At 35.6% G+C, this 20,325-nt stretch overlaps 1 protein-coding gene across 50 annotated transcripts in view; it reads right to left on the bottom strand.

The window, feature by feature from the left end:
• Positions 1-20,325, bottom strand: part of gramd1ba (GRAM domain containing 1Ba) — a 168,734-nt gene that overhangs the window by 3,611 nt on the left and 144,798 nt on the right. For 14 of the 50 annotated variants that reach the window (XM_087271324.1, XM_087271308.1, XM_087271317.1 and 11 more), the window contains 14 exons: positions 19,858-19,961; positions 19,572-19,667; positions 19,412-19,492; positions 18,028-18,143; positions 17,144-17,321; positions 14,225-14,417; positions 13,174-13,320; positions 12,056-12,174; positions 11,789-11,931; positions 9,666-9,769; positions 7,872-8,066; positions 7,546-7,636; positions 6,064-6,171; positions 3,497-3,617 (listed from right to left, as the gene is read on the bottom strand). In XM_087271324.1, the coding sequence (XP_087127450.1) occupies positions 3,497-3,617; positions 6,064-6,171; positions 7,546-7,636; positions 7,872-8,066; positions 9,666-9,769; positions 11,789-11,931; positions 12,056-12,174; positions 13,174-13,320; positions 14,225-14,417; positions 17,144-17,321; positions 18,028-18,143; positions 19,412-19,492; positions 19,572-19,667; positions 19,858-19,961 (1,796 nt within the window). Of the gene's footprint in view, positions 1-3,496; positions 3,618-6,063; positions 6,172-7,541; positions 7,637-7,871; positions 8,067-9,665; positions 9,770-11,788; positions 11,932-12,055; positions 12,175-13,173; positions 13,321-14,224; positions 14,418-17,143; positions 17,322-18,027; positions 18,144-19,411; positions 19,493-19,571; positions 19,668-19,857; positions 19,962-20,325 lie in introns of all 50 variants that reach the window. The other 36 variants (XM_087271311.1, XM_087271316.1, XM_087271320.1 and 33 more) reach the window with 8 other exon arrangements.

Below are 20,325 nucleotides of genomic sequence, written 5' to 3'. Positions count from 1 at the left end.
TATGTTAAGCTGCTTTAACACAATCTACATCAGAGATGCCCAAAGTAGGGCCCGCGGGCCGAAGTTGGCCCATGGTGATCTTTAATTTGGCCCACCATTCCATCTGAAAAGAGAGGAAGATTGATAGGGAGGTGAATAAGGCAAACGTTTTTGACAAAGATTGTCGTTTCAAATTTAACGTAACCTTTTGTTTCTTCGTTTTAGTGCTGAGCTACAAAAAAGCCAACTGAAATTAAATGATTCAATTAAATACTGTAAATGAATCAGACTTAAAATGTAAAAACTGTCTCTTGACAGATGCACAAAACATCTGCGAGCAAGCAAAAGTAAGCTCGACTAGTGTAGTGTATTCTAGTGTAGATGTAGTAGTAGTAGTAGTAGTAATAGTAGTAGTAGTAGTAGTAGTAGCAGTCGTCAGTGGTGTAATAGTATCAAAAGTAGTACATGTTGTCAATGTGATAAAAATGAAACTGCAGTAGTAATAGTAGCAGTCATTGTAGTAGTAGTAGTGATTGAAGTAGTAGTTGTGGTTGTTGCAGTAGTAGTTGTAGTATTTGTAGTAATAGACATCAGTGGTGTAATAGCATCAGAGTTAGTAGATGTAGATGTAGTAGTAGTAGTAGCAGTAGCAGTAGTAGTAGCAGTCGTCAGTGGTGTAGTAGTATCAAAAGTAGTACATGTTGTCAATGTGATAAAAATGATACTGCAGTAGTAATAGTAGCAGTCATTGTAGTAGTAGTAGTGATTGAAGTAGTAGATGTTGTTGTTGTAGTAGTTGTAGTAGTATCTGTAATAGTAGACCTCATTTGTTGTAGTAGCATTAGAATTAGTAGATGTAGTAGTAGTAGTAGTTAAAGTAGTAGTTGTAGTAGTAGCAGCAGCAGTAGTAGTAGTAGCAGTCGTCAGTGGTGTAGTAGTAACAAAAGTAGTACATGTTGTCAATGTGATAAAAATGATACTGCAGTAGTAATAGTAGCAGTCATTGTAGTAGTAGTGATTGAAGTAGTAGATGTTGTTGTTGTAGTAGTTGTAGTAGTATCTGTAATAGTAGACCTCATTTGTATTAGTAGCATTAGAATTAGTAGATGTAGTAGTAGTAGTAGTAGCAGCAGCAGTAGTAGCAGTCGTCAGTGGTGTAGTAGTATCCAAAGTAGTACATGTTGTCAATGTGATAAAAATGATACTGCAGTAGTAATAGTAGCAGTCATTGTAGTAGTAGTAGTAGTAGTAGTAGTGATTAAAGTAGTAGTTGTGGTTGTTGCAGTAGTAGTTGTAGTATCTGTGGTAATAGACGTCATTGGTGTAATAGCATCAGAGTTAGTAGATGTAGTAGTAGTAGTAGTTAAAGTAGTAGTAGTAGTAGTAGCAGTAGTAGTAGCAGTCGTAAGTGGTGTAGTAGTATCAAAAGTAGTACATGTTGTCAATGTGATAAAAATGATACGGCAGTAGTAATAGTAGCAGTCATTGTAGTAGTAGTAGTGATTGAAGTAGTAGATGTGGTTGTTGTAGTAGTAGTTGTAGTAGTATCTGTAATAGTAGACCTCATTGGTGTAGCAGCATCAGAATTAGTAGATGTAGTAGTAGTAGAAGTAGTAATAGTAGTAGTAGTAGTAGTAGTAGTAGTAGTAGTCAGTGGTGTAGTAGTATCAAAAGTAGTACATGTTGTCAATGTAGATGTTGTAGTAGCAGTCTGTTGCTATAATAGTATCAGTGGTAGTAGTGGTAGATGTTGTTGTAGTAGTATCAGTTGTAGTAGATGTAGCAGCATCAGTAGAAGTAGTCATTGAAGTATTATCAGTAGTAGTAGACATCTGTAGTAGTCGTCATTGTGCACATCTGCCAGTATCTGACTGTATTGTTGTTTGTTTTTGTTGTTGTTTTGATTTCTTTGTATGTAATTTCATTTTGTGTACTCCTTGCATACTCTTAAAAATTGACACTGCATTAGCCAATATAGTTAAAGCAATATTAGAAAGTTATTTTTAAATATTACAGAATAAATTAGAAAATTACCCATGGCAAAGTTAATATGTACGGTTTATTATATATTCGGCCCACAGCCCTCAATCAAGATTGCTTTTGGCTCTTTGGGAAAAAGTTTGAGCACCGCTGATTTACATTGTCAAAGCACTATAGAAATAAAGATGAAAATAACTTTTTGTAATGTCTTGCGTCCTTTCGCTAGTTTTAGTTGCTCAAACTATGCCATTTCAACAAGATGTGATGTAAATTAAAGATCATTTATTACACCATTCTGTGCATTTTCTTTGAAAGTGGAATGCTGTTTTTGCCAGAAGAGGGCAGTATAGCTCATGTCTCTCTCATGCATGTCAGCAAAAACAAACTGAACTGCTTGTGTTTACAAAAAAAGCCCTGTGGAGTGACTTTGTAACATTGCAGAATTTTTTATGTATAAGCAAGTTTCATTGAGTGCTCAGCATAATTAAGTACACCCCATTTTAAAAATGAATATTTTGATCTATTTCTCAGTGAATATAGCCAATGTATTTTGGTGCATTTAAACAAAACAGATTTATTAAACAGATATATTTATGAAAATAATATTTTAGTCACCTGAAATATTTAGAAATTAAATTAAATTCAAGCAAAATATTGCAAAGAAACAATTACAATATACAAAATTTCAACAAAATTGTTACATTTTTTTTGCTTCTCTTTTCTCTTTATTAAATTTGTAATTAATATTTTCTATAACATTTAAATTTGTACTAGTTTTTGGAGCGTTATCGTAAGTTATTTTACTCCAGATCTGGCTTCAGTACTGACTAATCTAACGTGCAGTTGAAGTCAGAATTATTAGCCCCCCTGAATTATTCACCACCCTGTTTATTTTTTCCCCCAATTTATGTTTAACAGAGAGCAAATATTTGTTTTGCCGGCTCCACCGGCATGATATATATGATCTTAATATTATTTTGCAGTGTGTGCTGTGGCGCGGTTTTCATATACGCACGTTTAAGATTTGAGGTAATAACATCGCCATGACGGTCAAAGAAATCAAAACATTCTTTTCACCCTAACGCAATTTAATCGGACACTAAAGGCTAATGAACTTAAATCTTATATTTGCTTTTTGCAGCCTAGGGCTATACTTCTCACCGTGTATCTTTTCTAAAACATACAGTAAAGTGTAAAAACATGTTTATTACTAAGAAAACTAAAACAAAATAATATTTTAATTGAACACATCACATAAGGTAAACATACAGAACCGTCTATCTAGTACTGTGAAAAGGCGAAGCTGAAAATCAATGGTTAAAGCACCACCCAGCGGTCAAAAGCTGCTAGCGCACCAACTACCGCCGCCGCTGCAGTATGAACAGCGGCAAAGGGAACAAATTAAAGTAGTGACATCTGTATGCTGAGCACTTTATGTTTAGAATCCATTTTGGGTGAACTAACCTCTAAAACACAATATACATGTCATTAACTTAGTGTTTTATGTAACATGTTTTATAGCTGTCGTTGGTCTTACCTCATCTAATAACAGCACAGATGACTTGATTATTTCCCTCCATTTTTCCAGCTCGCTTTCATGGTAACGCTGCTGAGATTCCAAAAGCTGAGCCCATTCAATCTGTGTTTGTGGAAGTTTACTGCAAAACGCACACACAATGAGAGAAAAACACTTCTTACATGATAATCATTTAGGTTCATACAGCAAGTATATATATACAATATACAACAGTTCTGTCTGGTTCTTTAATCTGATTGGCTGATAGCTGTGCAATATTTTGCCAGTAACATCACACAAAGGCCTCTTCACCCTTAACCTCTGTGTATTACTCCACCAACATACAGCCAGCAACAAGCATAGAGATGCTACAGTTTGACAAATGTTATTGCTGTTAGACAACAAAATGTACTTTTAGGGCTTTTTTAGTCAAGAATGTAGTTGTTAGATTGCAACTTTGCAGTTTATTAGAATAATGCCGATTATAAATATTTATAACTTCTGAGAGAGCTTGATGGTGGCCATTAGCCTGCCATACTGTAGTAGATCAAAGATGGTTGACGTCGTCTATCCACAAGATGGCGCCAGGACCGCATAAAAAGTTCTTGCTTAGATTAAAACTGTTGTGTGTTTTCTTGAGCGCAAAACTGAAAAACGGAAGCATCGTGATTTTTAAGGTGGACCGTATAGAGTCAATAACAAGCTATGAATAAGAGGCTGGATTCAGCCTCATCCCTCCTTATCGCAAACTCAACAGCAGTCTGGTAGTGATTGCTTTGCTTTTTTTGAGGTTAATTATTGTGATATTGTAACGGTCGCTTAATGTTTGATATGCATTGTGTATACATGTCATGTTCCCTTTATAAGAGGACTTCTTCTCTGGTTGTTTTACCTTTGACATGTAAGCACGCATGTATGGGAGCTCAGTTCAGTTCAGCGAGCTCAGAGAAAAAATGTGATGGTCACTATATCGCTGTATCATTCTTTTATTTCAATGATGTAACATTTCATTTTGCGACAGAGGTTTGAATGTCTTTTTCTTTTCTTTTTGCCAACTCATTGTCGTTGACTGACTTGTGTGTAGTTGACAGCACATGGGAGAAACACATGAAGGCCAATAGGAAGAGCAAAACAGTTTGTGTCTCTTTTTTTGTCCCTTAAAGTCTTCGGGTAAACGCTGGGACACCTGGCACCGGTCACAATACCGACGGCAACAGAGAAATACTGTAGACTGTAATAGACTGTAGGGAGATATCTCTGTAGGCGGATGGCATTTCATGTCACCTTCAGCCTTATAATCTTAAAATGTGAACAAAATCAGCTGTTTTGTCATCACTTTAGACCAGAGGTGGCCAACCCTGGTCCTGGAGAGCCACCTTCCTGCAGATTTCAGTTGCAACCCATATCAAACACACCTGCCTGTAATTATCACGTGGCGTTCCGGTCCTAATTAATTGGTTCAGGTGTGTTTAATATGGGTAGCAACTGAAATCTGCAGGAAGGTGGCTCTCCAGGAACAGGGTTGGCCACCCCTGCTTTAAACATTACGCTATAGCGAATTATTCAAACACTAGCTCTAAAGTGACGTTGGTGAATTTGTAACGGCTTATACTGTTTTGACATCAGCTGCTGATGTGAATGAATAGTGGAAGAAAGTAGTTCCTAATAAAAAAGGGTTTTAGACTCTCCGTGTTTTAACTACTTTTTTATATACAAGATTTTGCCGTCTAACTGTTGTATAATCTCAATATCACACTCGTAGCACTCCTCCCACCAGTGCCAATTTACAGCCATATCGCACTGCTACTCATGTGATATTGCTCATACATATATACACAGTTGAAGAAACAATTATTAGCCCCCCTGAATTAATAGCCCCCCTGTTTTTTTCCCCTAATTTCTGTTTAACGAAGAAAAGATTTTATCAATACATTTCTAATAAATGATTTATTTTATCTTTGCCACAATGACAGTAAATAATATTTGACTAGATATTTTTCAAGACACTTCTATACAACTTAAAGTGACATTTAAAGGCATAACTAGGTTAATTGGGTTAACTAGGGAGGTTAGGGTAATTAGACAAGTTATTGTATAATCATGGTTTGTTCTGGAGACTACCGGAAGAAAAATTTGCTTAAAGGGGCTAATAATTTTAACCTTAAAATGGTTTTTAAAAAATAAAACCGCTTTTATTCTAGCCAAAATAAAGCAAATAAGACCTTCTCCAGAAGAAAAAAATATTATCAGACATACTACAAAGGGGGCTAATAATTATATATATATATATATATATATATATATATATATATATATATATATATATATATATATATATATATATATATATATATATATATATATATATATATAGTTGTATATATAGTTGTATATATAGTAGTATATATATATATATATATTTTTAACACCATTATAAGATCAAATGTATTAGCCCCTTAAAGCTATATATTTTTTCTTGATAGTCGACCGAACAAACCATCATTCGTACAATATTTTTTTTTTTACATTTTAAAATTTCTATCCTCACATTTATTTTCATAAAAATAACAAAAAATAACAGTAGTTACCTTTCATGAGACCTGAGACCCTGCCAGGAGGCCAAACTCTGAGCCGTGTATTCCAGCATCCATAACTTATAAAACAGCATCAAGTTCAAAAAGACCAGCAGCACCAGACTGAGGAACAGAAGAAGAAGAACATCTCAGATCATGAGCTCCTCTATATCAGTGGTATCAAATAGAGCAGTGCACACACTGCACTGATGAAAACATTCAATACCTTACACAAATCCTGCAGGATGCAATGAAAACAGAAGAGAGAAAAGACATGAAGGCAAAGAGCAACACATTGTAATGAATTCCTGCTGACCAACAGTAGCTATGTTTCCATTCAAAGATGCAAATTAGATTTATACATCGAATGTTGCATAAAATGTTTGTAAATAAGGCAGCTTTTCTATATAGCATAGATGGAACATGAAGAAAGAACATTATGTAGAAATGCTGAAGCAACATCTCAATAGATCATTCAGGAGATTAAAACTTGGCCACAAATGGGTCTTCCAGACATACCATGACCCTAAGCATACTGCCTAATTAGCTAAAATGTGCTTTAAGGACAACAGAGTGAATGTTTTGGAGTGGCCATCACAAAGCCCTGAGCTCAATCCTATAGAAAATGTGTGGGCAGAGTTGAAAAAGCTTGTGCGAGCAAGACAAATCTGACTCATTTACACCAACTCTGTGAGGAGGAATGGGTCAAAATTCCTTCAAACTATTGTGAGAAGCTTGTGGAAAGATACCCAAAACATTTAACCAAAGATATACAGTTTAAAAGCAAAGCCAAGAAAATACCAAGGAAATGTTTGTAAACTTTTTAATGTCTAAAAATTAATAAAGGGCGAGGCAGTGGCGCAGTAGGTAGTGCTGTCGCCTCACAGCAAGAAGGTCGCTGGGTTGCTGGTTCGAACCTCGGCTCAGTTGGCGTTTCTGTGTGGAGTTTGCATGTTCTCCGGTACAGGTGAATTGGGTAGGCTAAATTGTCCGAAGTGTATGAGTGTGAATGTGTGTGTGGATGTTTCCCAGAGATGGGCCGGAAGGGCATCCTCTGTGTAAAAACTTGCTGGATAAGTTGGCGGTTCATTCCGTTGTGGCGACCCCGGATTAATAAAGGGACTAAGCCGACAAGAAAATGAATGAATGAATGAAATTAATTTAAAAAAAATTATCCAAAATTATCCAAAATTATCTCATTATTCTGGTATTTAGCAAATATAAATAATTTAGGTAATGCTAATGGACCTAACGGGTCAACTGTACATGATACAAATGATCTACATTTAAACAGCTATGTAATAAAATTATTTTGATTAGTTTTGTTGTTATGTTTGTATGTGTATCACATATACATTATAAATATATAAAATACACACACAAATATTACCTTAAAACAAACTTTTATTTTGGATGTGATTACTTACTAAATAATATTTGCCAAGCACTACTAATAATAACTACTTAATAGGAGTGATTGGGATTATAAATACGCACACAGAGCTGATGATGAGCAGGAGTTTGGAAACGCTGTAGAGAGCCAGGCCTTCAGACGCGTGGTCTGGCATGTGTCTGGTCTGTGTGGATCCTGCAACAGCATGAACATTATAAACACAGACAAAACACTTTCTAGAATATCAATCACATTAGGAATAATCTGAAATGTGCTCTGGATCTAATCCTAAAAGTTTCTTAAATTACAATAAACATCAAGACAAGGAAAAACATGAGCATTTCACACGTTGCTGGTTTTAAATACTCCCTGCATCATATAATGGTGTATGTTTTATATAATGTGTAAGATCAGTTGTCCATCAGCGTACCTGCCACATGTTTGATGCGCTGGATGACGCTCTTCTCATCCTCAGGTGTGGTGACTGGGCTGAGGGCCTCGTCCATGTGCTGCGGCCTCATGTGCGTCAGGGGCCGCTTCCTCCGCCTCACTGTAGCTGTGCGTAATGCTTTGGATTTGGGAGATTGTTCAGATAGCACCAGCTGTACCTTATTCAGCTCCAGCTCTACGCACACACAGAAACCAACATACAAACTCTTTATCTGGTTTCAGCACTGATTCATTCATTTTCTTTTTGGCTTAAACCCTTTATTAATCTGGGGTCGCCACAGCGGAATGAACCGCCAACTTATCTAGCACGTTTTACGCAGATTCCAGCTGCAACCCATCTCTGGGAAAGATCCATACACACTTATTTACACACATACACTACGGACAATTTAGCCTAACCAATTCCCCTTTAGCGCATGTCTTTGGACTGTGGGGGAAACCGGAGCACTCGGAGGAAACCGGAGCAAATGCAGGGAGAACATGCAAAATCCACACAGAAATGCCAACTGACCCAGCCGAGACTCGAACCAACAACCTTCTTGCTGTGAGGCAACAGCACTACCTATTGTGTCACTGCGTTGCCTGCTTTCAGCAGTTTATTATAATTTTTTAATGACTTTCGCTATCATTTTTATACATGCTTTTATCTTTTATTGTGTACAGGATATTCTGAAATGAATATTTAAGGTCTAAAATTTATATATGAATTTAATTTCTTTTTTGGCTGCCTTTAATCGACTTGGTTTAGCTGCTCAGATTAAAAATAATGCATGTTGATTGAACCTAATTAGGGTTAAGTCTAAGTGTTCCCTGATGATTACAAGATTTGACATCACTTTTTCTGTTTGGATAAATTACTGCCTGTTTGGATTTTTTATTTATTTTTTTGTCATATTTGATCCTTGATACAGAGCAAAGCAAAACTCTTATTTGTTTTATTTCGGCTAGAATAAAAGCAGTTTTATTATGTTTAGAAATGTGTTGAAAAAAATCTGATCTCCGTTAAACATAAATTGGGGGAAAAAATAAACAAAGGGGCTAATAGTTCTGATTTCAATTGTATATATACAGTTCAACAGTATATACAGTTGAAGTCAGAATTATTAGCCCCCCTGAATTATTGGACCGCTTGTTTATTTTTTCCCCAGTTTCTGTTTAACGGAGAGAAGATTTTTTTCAACACATTTCTAAACAAAAATTTTTATAACTAATCTCTAATAATGGATTTATTTTATCTTTGCCATGATGACAGTAAATAATATTTTACTAGACATTTTTCAAGAAACTTCTATACAGCTTAAAGTAACATTTAAAGGCTTTACTAGGTTAATTAGGTTAACTAGGCAGGTTAGGGTAATTAGGCAAGTTATTGTATAACGATGGTTTGTTCTGTAGACTATCCAAAAAATATATTGCTTAAAGAGGCTAATAATATTGACCTTAAAATGGTGTTTAAAAAATTAAAAACTACTTTTATTCTAGCCAAAACAATACAAATAAGACTTTTTTCAGAAGACAAAATATTATCAGACATACTGTGAAAATTTCCTTGCTCTGTCAAACATCATTTGGAAAATATTTAAAAAAGAAGAAAAAAATCGAAGGGGGCTAATAATTCTGACTTCAACTGGGTATATATATATAAAAAAAATATGCTATACAAGTTGGCGAATCATTATGTGGTGGTGGCAACCCCTGATTAATAAAGAGACTAAGCCAAAAAGAAAATGAATAAATGAAACTATATCCATGTAATTGATCTGCCAAAACTTACCTAAATACCTAAAATATTCATCCAGACCACTCCAGAAGTTTCTCTCAATGAAGCCCTTGACTAATCCCCATGGCTGCTTCCTGTAGCGCAGTTCAGCTGACACTCTTTAGGTTCATTTCAAGAAAAAAGGGCATTTTGTTACTTGTACAGGCAATAAAAGATTATCTCATAAAAATAGGTTTTAAAGGGGAGCTAATATGCCCCTTTTTACAAGATGTAAAATAAGTCTCTGATGTCCCTAGAGTGCGTGTTTGGGGTTTAGCTCAAAATACTCTACTGCCCCTTATAGGCTTTGATCCTAATCGTGCCATTTTGGTGACTGTCTCTTTAAATTAAAATAATATTGTGCTCCCAGACCTCTTATCAAAAGATACCTGTGTCAGCATAGTGGTAGATTCGAAAAATAAAAAAAGCCAACATCCTATGCTAATGACGAAGAGATCATCACTAGTGGGCGGGGCTTTCCCTCTCTAATGACACAAAGGGAGAATGTCAATTAAAGTGTTTCTGCAAACTGTTTTTATCACAACTAAAAACTCAACTATTTAGTTTCCACTTCCCTTCCTAATCCGCAATTGCCTCTCTGGTTCTACCGTTAACTGTATTACAAAATAAAAAAAATAAAAAAAAATTACTTATGTTTTGCTTCTTACACTTTACATAGCAGAAACTTGCCTACAGCACTTATTCATTGTTGCTCTTGTAGTTGTGTAAATTGCTTCCTTGTCCTTATTTGTAAGTTCCTTTTTTATAAAAGCGTCTGCTAAATGACTAAATATAAATGTAAGTGTGACTACAAAAAACACAATTAATAAATACCATTTGAAGCTGGTTATGTTGACTGTTGCCACACAACTGTGTTTAAACCAAGCATCAACCTCCCTCTCTCCCTCGTGTAGCTAATACAAAAGTAACTGAAACTGCAATTCATCGAAATTCTGGTAGTCCTGGCCTCATAATAGAGCATATTTCTATTGAGCCCACTGTTAAAATGGCCAACTTTGCAGGAAAAAAAGGTGCTTACAGCACATGGATGTACCTGGTACAAAGAACCATTTTGGTGTATATAGCTAATATTACCCTTCATGACAACTGTGAGGGGGTTATTTTTTTAAAACTCATCCGTTTTGTTTATATTACGTTTTATTAAGTCTGCATAATTAAGGGCGTGGTTACTTGAGTGACAGTTAGGTCTCGCTGGTCGCCATTACTTCACCCCAGCTAATTCCGGCTGATTGGCCGCTGAACTTGGCATATATATCATATGTTTGTGTTGTTTTATGTGGCTTTACACAGTCAGTTCCCCTTTTGGAATTATTTCTTACAATTATCAGATGATTTGGCATGCTGTGTGCACTTAATTGTGCTCACAAACCGTTCACAAGGCCTCCGTTTCCCAGGTGAGTGAAATTATATACCATCTCTTATATACCATTTCTTATATACTTATATACCATATATATATAAATGTATGTTTTATTTATGATAATTTATCATTGATATTTTTCTTTAGACCTGTAATGCACTCCACAATCTGAAACATTGATTAGCTGTAGGTAAACTGAATGCGTTGTCATACAGTGTTGTGCCTGGATTTCATCAATAGCCTTGCATTTACTAACACAAACTACATTTTAAGTGTTGGGTAGTAATTTGCGTTTTCCTCCTGTAGAAAAATGTCTTAAGAACAATGTTTAGTAGCTCAATGTATTACAGTGTATTTGTTTTTTAAAGACTAAACACTTAATTTATATAGTATACAACCAAGCACATGTGATCAGTACACAAACGAGTCGCAGGAAATAAAGTATTTATCGTTTCTACCAACGAAAAGCCTGTCTAAGCAAAATGCTAGCAGGCGTCTGTAGCTCCGCTCACGCTTCGCCTCTTTACCCTTATTCAGTTACCCCCAGTTGGTGCAATGATGCACTAACAAATTGCAGCCGTTTGGCCACGCCCACTTTTAGATTAATTTGCGCTCTTCAGAAACCTATGGGTGACGTCAAGGATACTACGTACATATGTTTTACAGTCTATGGTTTAAACCCCTTATAAAATTGATTTTTGCATAATAGGTCCCCTTTAATGATGTTTACCAGATTAAAACAGAGTCCAGGCTTTACCTCAGGCGGCACTTGTTCCTTGCGACTCTAGTGAGCATGTAGCGGTTGAGTGTGTAAAAATAGTCATGATAGGGGACATCGTGAGCAATGACCTCAGCGTCAATGATGTAGCACTCGCTCACTTGACTGGCCTTGTGCAAAGTCTGAAAAAAAAAAAAACGCTCAAGTAAGTACAGCTTTTCATAGGATTGTGATAAAGACAAAAACTGCTCTTAACACATGTCCTGTATGCTCTGTTAGCTCATCGATCTCTTCTTTTGAGTTCACCTGCGTCTCTGTCACTGTGGCCGTCTTTGGGGCCAGTGGGTTGGAGAGGGAGATGGTGTACATGATCTCTCTGGTCTGATTACCGGTGTCCTCTTTCCTCCATGGGTGATAGACCACATCTGCACAGACAGACATGAATATGGTACATTAAATAATAGCTGAACTGATATAGAGCAACAAATATAATGTATATAATGTATAATGTATAGAATGATAGAACAATAGAAAATACAATGGAACGACAAAATAATGGAACAAATGGATGGATGGATAAATGGAAGCAGGGATGGACGGATGGATGGATGGAACAGCTAATTAGAATGATTGATAGATAGATAAAATGAAAGAACAATTAATAGAATGAAAAAACAATTGATGGATGGATGGATGGATGGATGGATGGATGGATGGATGGATGGATGGATGGATGGATGGATGGATGGATGGATGGATGGATGGACAGATGGATGAATGGAACATATAACAGAACATTAGATAGAGTGATGGATGGATGGATGGATGAAACAAATAAATAGAACGACAGGTAGAACGAATTATGGATGGAAAATATGTAGAGTAAAAGATGGATGGATGGATAAATAGAATGATGGATAGAATGATGGATGGATGGAACATAAGTAGAATGATAGATAGAGTGAAAGATGGATGGATGGATAAATGGAACAGATAAATAGAATGATATAAAGACTGATGGATGGATGGAACATAAGTAGAATGATAGATGGAATGAAAGATGGATCGATGGATAGAACAGATAAATAGAATGATAGATAGAATGATGGATGGATGGATGGATGGATAGACAGAAAGATAGATGGATGGATGGATGGATGGATGGATGGATGGATGGATGGATGGATGGATGGATGGATGGATGGATGGATAGATAGATAGATAGATAGATAGATAGATAGATAGATAGATAGATAGATAGATAGATAGATAGATAGATAGATAGATAGATAGATAGATAGATAGATATAGATAGATAGATAGATAGATAGATAGATAGATAGATAGATAGATAGATAGATAGATAGATAGATAGATAGATAGATAGATAGATAGATAGATAGATAGATAGATAGATAGATAACCTGAGAAGCGTCTCTGCTCCAGAAACTCCCTCATGAACTGTGATTCAGTGAACAGGATGTCGTGCAGTTTATCCACACTGAACTTATACACTTCATTAATGTACAGTTTCCCATTCAGATCTTCCTGGAAGGCCTGAACTTCCCCTGCTGAGAAGACACACAATCACACAAACACACACGCACGGACACACAAAATCAGAAGAGCCATGTGTCAGAGCACCTGTGGTTAGTGGTGGAAAGAGTACAGAAAAATCATACTCAAGTAAAAGTAACATTACTTGCCTAAAAAAAAGTTCAAGTACAGTAAACGTATCTGTTGTAGATATTACTCAAAGTATGAGTGAAAAGTGGCCCTATCAAAAGTACTCAAGAGTAGTGTAATTTGTGGATGTGTGTAAACGTAACATTCTGTAGTGGATTTAGTTATTGCCCAGCATGCACACAACGTTGTAAGGCGCTTATATTAGGTTAGATTTAGGATGTGACATCAGGTGACTAAATTTCAATGTCTAGCCAGCGTCTAAGGACAACGTTATTCCGATGTCCAATAACAACGTCAAATAATGTTGATATTTGGTTTATTTTAGGTTGTGTTAGAAAGTGACTCAAATTCAATGTCGAGCCAACATCTTAAACCAACGTCATACTGACGTCAAATACTGACATTTATTTGTCAGGTATGGTAACCAAAATCCAACGTCTGATAGACGTCATAGTGGTAACATCCACACAACATCAAGCAGTATCATCTTAAGATGTTGATATTTGGTTGGACGTTTTCTAATCTCCATAGACAAGAAAAAATAAAGCAGTGACTGCAGGTTGAAGGAAAGTAGTGGAGTAAAAGTACAGATACAGCACAAAAAATGTACTTAAGGGGAAGTAAAAGTACACATTTTAAAACTACTTAGTAAATTACAATTCCTGAGAAAAACTACTCAATTACAGTCGTTTGAGTATTTGGAATTTGTAATTTCACACCACTGCCTGTGGTACAGTATATCTACAAATGGGTTAGCTCAGTTAAAGGAGAACACACTCACTGACTCACCCTCATCGTGTGTTTCTGAGGAGTCGCTGAGTTCAGTGGGAAGATCCTCATTATCATTAAAATCAAGCGAGGGTGAGGGGGCGGGGACATGGGCGGAGCCACCGGTCTCTGACAGCTTATTATCAGGTAAGGTCAGGGGCAGGAGGTCTTCTGGGATGCAGTTGGTAAAGTCCTCCACCGGGGGCACATCAAACTACACAGAAAAAGACATATTGAAAAAATCTCATCAGAACAAGCCAATCAAATGTGTTTCCAAAGCCTTCCTAAAAGTGAACGTTCACTAGAATATATTTAAAGAGATAGTCCACTCAAAAAAGAACATTTTTAAAATAGTCTATCTATCTATCTATCTATCTATCTATCTATCTATCTATCTATCTATCTATCTATCTATCTATCTATCTATCTATCCATCCATCCATCCATCCATCCATCCATCCATCCATCCATCCATCCATCCATCCATCCATCCATCCATCCATCCATCCGCCTGCCTGTTTGCTGTTCTATCTACCGTTCTGTCTATATGTCCATTTATTTATCCGTTCGTCCATCCATCCATCCATCCATCCATCCATCCATCCATCCATCCATCCATCCATCCATCCATCCATCTATCTGCCTGCCTGTTTGTTGTTCTATCTACCGTTCTGTCCATCTGTCCAATTATTTATCTGTCTGTCCGTCTGTCTTTCTATCATATCTATCTATCTATCTATCTATCTATCTATCTATCTATCTATCTATCTATCTATCTATCTATCTATCTATCTATCTATCTATCTATCTATCTATCTATCTATCTATCTATCTATCTATCTATCTATCTATCCTTCCAATCATCAATCCATTCATCCATCCGTTCATCCATCCATTCGTCTGTCCAAGCATCCATCTGAGCATCCACCTTTCCTAAAAAAAATTGCACTTTTGTACTCAACAGAAGAAACAACATCAAACAGGTTTGGAACAACTGAATATTGAGTAAATGATGACAGAGTTTTGGTTTCGGGTGAACTATGACTTCCAATGTGGATTTAAATGCATAGTTTACAAAAAAGAGATTTGAAGTGGGTCAATTACAGTTTTTCTCAGTCGCTTTGGTGCGTTTCTCACAACCCCAGTGCATTTCTGCAAGACAGTTAATGCATTTGTCAAAACAATTAGTACAAACTGCAAAACCTAGCTGATAACCTGCAAAAGCGCGTCACATGCTCAAAACGGATCGCTCATTCCTCAAAAGCAAGTATTGATGTCAATCAAAGTGTCAGTATCATCAAAATGAAAAGTCCCAACACCATTGTTTATGAACAAGATAGTCAAATGGCTTTGTCATGTTTTCATTATGACACTTTACTCTGTACAATTCCTCCAATGCTAAAAAAGTCAGATGTTGGTGACACTTCCTGAAAATGCTGAAGACAGCCCTTTATCCCACATAGCAAAATTTCTCTGGCCCAGCTCTGGCCCACACAATCAGGTTTTGCTTGGCCCACATGCCGCAGTGAATTACGGTATATGACTGGACCAAATCTGGCTTCCAGACAAGGGCCAAACACAGACCATATCTGGGCCAAGTCTCAGCCAAGTTAATAACTCATAACTGGGCTAGATAGGTTGGTGTGTCACGATTGCAATGAAATTGATAAACCCATGGAGTGATGCGCTTTAGGCACACTATGGGCACGCTTTTTCTCAAAGTGACCTGATTGGTAGAATATTTTTTCTTTACTCAAAAATGATTTTAATGTATTTTAAATGTGGGTCAAGACTGGCCAAACTCACATGGCCCACTTATCAAATTTTTAAATCTGGGCCAAATACTACGTTTTACATCTGGCCCAAATCTTGTGTGCCGCCTTAAAAACGGTGCCACCTCTGCCAAACCCGGGCCATGTTTGGCCCACATGCTGTATGCCAGTGCCGGATGAATGCCTGCTGTGCCAGCTTTTTGCCAAATCTGGGCCAGAATTCTTTGCTACTAGGGATACTATTAGCACAGCCATTTGAAAACTACAGTAAAGTTAGACATCACTGCATTTAGTGAGGTATTTGAGTACAAGACACTGGATATGTATGTTTCACATGTTTATTGCATTTGCTCTTTGCAATTCTAATTTATTCACAACATTGTGCAAAAGAATAAATAAACCCTTATTTACAACAAACATAAACTTCCTTTGGGTAGAGCTGTGCACAACTGTAAACAATACTGCAGTACATATTGGAACTGAGCCTACAACATACACAGGTCTGTAAATCATTCATGAAACTGTTCAATTTTTAAGACATTTTAAGAAAAATAAAGATTTACATTTTTTCATAAAATTTGCTAGAAAGATTTTGACAGCTAGTTCAACATTTTCGTATGTAATGGCTCAAGTAATGAAATGAGGACTATTAGTTTTGTATGTAATGACTATTCAGCATTTACAAGTTTAGTTAATTTTGACTGACATGACATAAGCATATGATAATGTTTGAAACAGCAGAGAGTTGTATAAAAGCAGTTACTGCATGTCCAAAAGCATCTGCAATGTGTTGGAAGGAATGAGAAACTGCTCCTAGGATGTGCACAAGTTGTAAGTTACACTCATTTGTAAGTTGCTTTGGATAAAAGCGTCTGCTAAATGACTAAATGTAAATGTAAATGTGCACAAGTTGTTTTGAGAAATGCATTAACTGTTGTGCAAATATAAATAGTGTTGTGAGAAATGCACCAAAGCGACTAAGAAAAAACTGTAAGTCAAAATTGAAGGTAAAAAATGTTTACTTAGAGTTTACTAACAGCTGGACACATTCGCTCATCCAGTTTGTTTTTTATAGATCACAACCTTTGCGTGGGAAGTGCAAACCACCATTTTGTGTGTATGTCATGTTTCTAAATGAGACCCCAGATATGGCCACCTATCACCTTACATTGAGCGGAGCATCAGTGCTGTCTGTGGAGTTCAGGCTGCTGTTGGGAAACACCTTCCGATGGAGCTGGGGACTGATGTCCATCTTGGCGTCTGGGGTTTTATTGCAGTTGTCATTGGCCTCGTTGTCTTCAGCAGGAATCTCCTCACAGTACCTGCACCAGGGAGAGGGGCAACAGCTGCAGGTCAAGATTACCAGCTCGGGCAGCAGAAGAGACCCTCTCCCACAGACAATAATGGGATGAACCAATAGACAGTGGGGAGGGAGAATGAAGAGGTCTACAAAGCTGAGCTATCAGCATCGCTACTATTTATCACAGCTATCCTTCATAAATCATTTTAACATGCTGATTTGCTACTCTAGAAAATATTTATTATATTACTAATAATGTAACTAATAATGTTTGATGAATGTACTGTATCATGGAAAAGAGCTGAATTAATTTCTGCAACACTACAAACATTTACCATTACCTTCAATGCAATTAGGCAACCTATTTTGAACAAAAGTATTAAGGAGGACCTATTATGCCCCTTTTTACAAGATTTAAAATAAGCCACCGATGAGTTATTTTAACATGATTTGGTCATTAGTGTATCCAAACAGGTCTTTTGTAATAAAATAGATACTTGATCAAAGGAAAAGGCTATTGTGACTGGATTAGAATCTGTTGCACACACACACACACACACACACACACACACACACACACACACACACACACACACACACACACACACAAAAACTTAATTCATTACTAAACAAAATTCCCCTCTAAGACCAAATATTCATATTATAAATGAAAGACAGCTTTCTAGGCTTAGAGAAGGTGGAGATCTGAATCAACAAAAATGATTCAGTAGTCACGACGGGGGAAAACTCACCCCATGGTGTTGAAGTCGTCATCAGGAGGTACATAATCCTCATCGTCACTGGTCAGACCCAGCTCATTCCCATAACACTGATGGACAAAATGCCAAAGCTCTTTGGGACATAATGGCTAGATTTAAAAAAAGAAAAAGAGAGTCACAGAGACTCGTTGGGCAATACATGGCCACCGAACATTTCCCAGCAAGCAGTTTTGTGTTTAAAAGACATCTAATAGACATCTAAACATAGAGGACTTTGCTTAAACAAGGTTAACTTTGGGCTGTCAGCAAAAAACTCTGATAGATGTCTAACAATAGTGCAAAAATAGACTAGTTGTCAGATAGACCCATATTAATAATAATAATAATAATAATAATAATAATAATAATAATAATAATAATAATAATAATAATAATAATAATAATAAATAATAATAATAATAACACAATTTTATAATAATATAAATAATATTAACATTAGTTATAATATTATTATTAATAATAATAATAATAATAATAATAATAATAATAATAATAATAATATATTATTATCAATAATAATAATAACACCATTGTTTATAATAATATAAATAGTATTACATCAGTGATAATAATAATAATAATAATAATTATTATTATTATTATTACTATTATTATTAACAACAACAAAAAATAATTATAAACAGCAGCTACAGAAATAAAATTAACCATGCTAAATAATAACAACACCAATAATAATAATAATAATAATAATAATAATAAAAGACAGCAACAAAAATAAATTAATAATGATAATAATAATAACACCTATAACACCAATAATAAAAAATAAATAATAATAATAATAATATAAAAGCAGAAAAAATAAAATGAATAATGATAAATAATAGCAATAACACTAATAATAATAATAATAATAATAATAATAAAGCAACAAAATAATATTAATAATGATAAAATAATATTAACACTAATAATAATAATAATAATAATTAACATAATAATAATAATAATAATAATAATAATAATAATAATAATAATAATAATAATAAACAGAACCAACTAATATAATATTACAAAGGATAAAAAATAATAACAACACCAATAATATTGATCATAATAAATAAATAAATAAATAAATAAATAAATAAATAAATAAATAAATAAATAAATAAATAAATAAATAAATAAATAAATAAATAAATAAATAAATAAATAAATAAATAAATAAATATTGATTAGACAGACTTCACTTGTGTAGTCATTCGTCCCTGTTTTGTTTGTTTAACCCAAGACATCTCCTGTATGTTTGGGTGTCTATTAGATGTCTTGCAAACACAATGTATTATATATATGTTTATAACAGTTACAGTAATAACAGTGGTGCATTATTTCCAACCTTGTCCAGCAGAGCATTTTGCCAGAGCCTGAACATCATCATGTACGTCCGATCTCTCGCTCCGAATGAGGTAAAAAAGTGCTGGGGAAGAATATGCCAATGTTTAGTGTTCAGGTTCGGCACTCTAGTGATATGCACAAAGTCTAAAGCTTGTGTTTACCTTTTCATTGTCCGTGCACAGCTGGATTGCATTGGGAATAAGTCTAGCCGTCTTCTCCTTCGTCATGGAGCAAACATCTTTTAACCTCACCGTCAGCTAAAATGCACAAAAACAGACTGTAAGTGAACTGAATGTCATTTTCCAGAGCTAAATTGACAAACTAAAACTCAATCTTCAAAAGAGGGCTGGAAATGAATGAGACTTTCGAGTTGTTTCACACTGCTCTGCGATAATATGGCATGAGAGGTTGATCTCATATCAGAGGTTGAATTATACATCAACTCACCAGCGTTTCCCAGCGGAATATGTTGCTATAAAAACAGATCCAGTTTTCAGAGAGGTAGAGGCGACCCTGCAGGAGGATATCTCTCTGCAGGGCACAGGAGTAGTCTGTAGGGAAAGGTCAAAGATCATTGATGTTACTATACATCTGCCAGTTTCATAAATCAGTTTTTTCTACCAATTTAATATATAATAGACAATGACGAGCCTATTTTTAGATTAAGCTTTTATTTTTTACATTTCCCCCTTGTAACCAGCGGATGTCTTCAGTGTTTCTAGCGCATCTGTCCAGTGAATCCAGCTCGTGTAATGTATTGTGCAATCGGCTTGTTAAGCAGTGTCGAAGCAGTTACCGGATATGGTAATAATAAATGTATACAATGCGCTGTAATATTCTCAAAAAACATGACGGCAACATACACTCACTGGCCACTTTATTAGGTACAACTGCTTGTTAACGCAAATTTCTAAT

Source organism: Danio rerio, chromosome 10 (genome assembly GCF_052040795.2).
Source record: "Danio rerio strain M-AB ecotype USA chromosome 10, GRCz13ab, whole genome shotgun sequence".
Lineage (NCBI taxonomy): Eukaryota > Metazoa > Chordata > Actinopteri > Cypriniformes > Danionidae > Danio > Danio rerio.
Note: the sequence above shows the minus strand (reverse complement) of the source record. Positions and strands in the feature narration are given on the sequence as shown.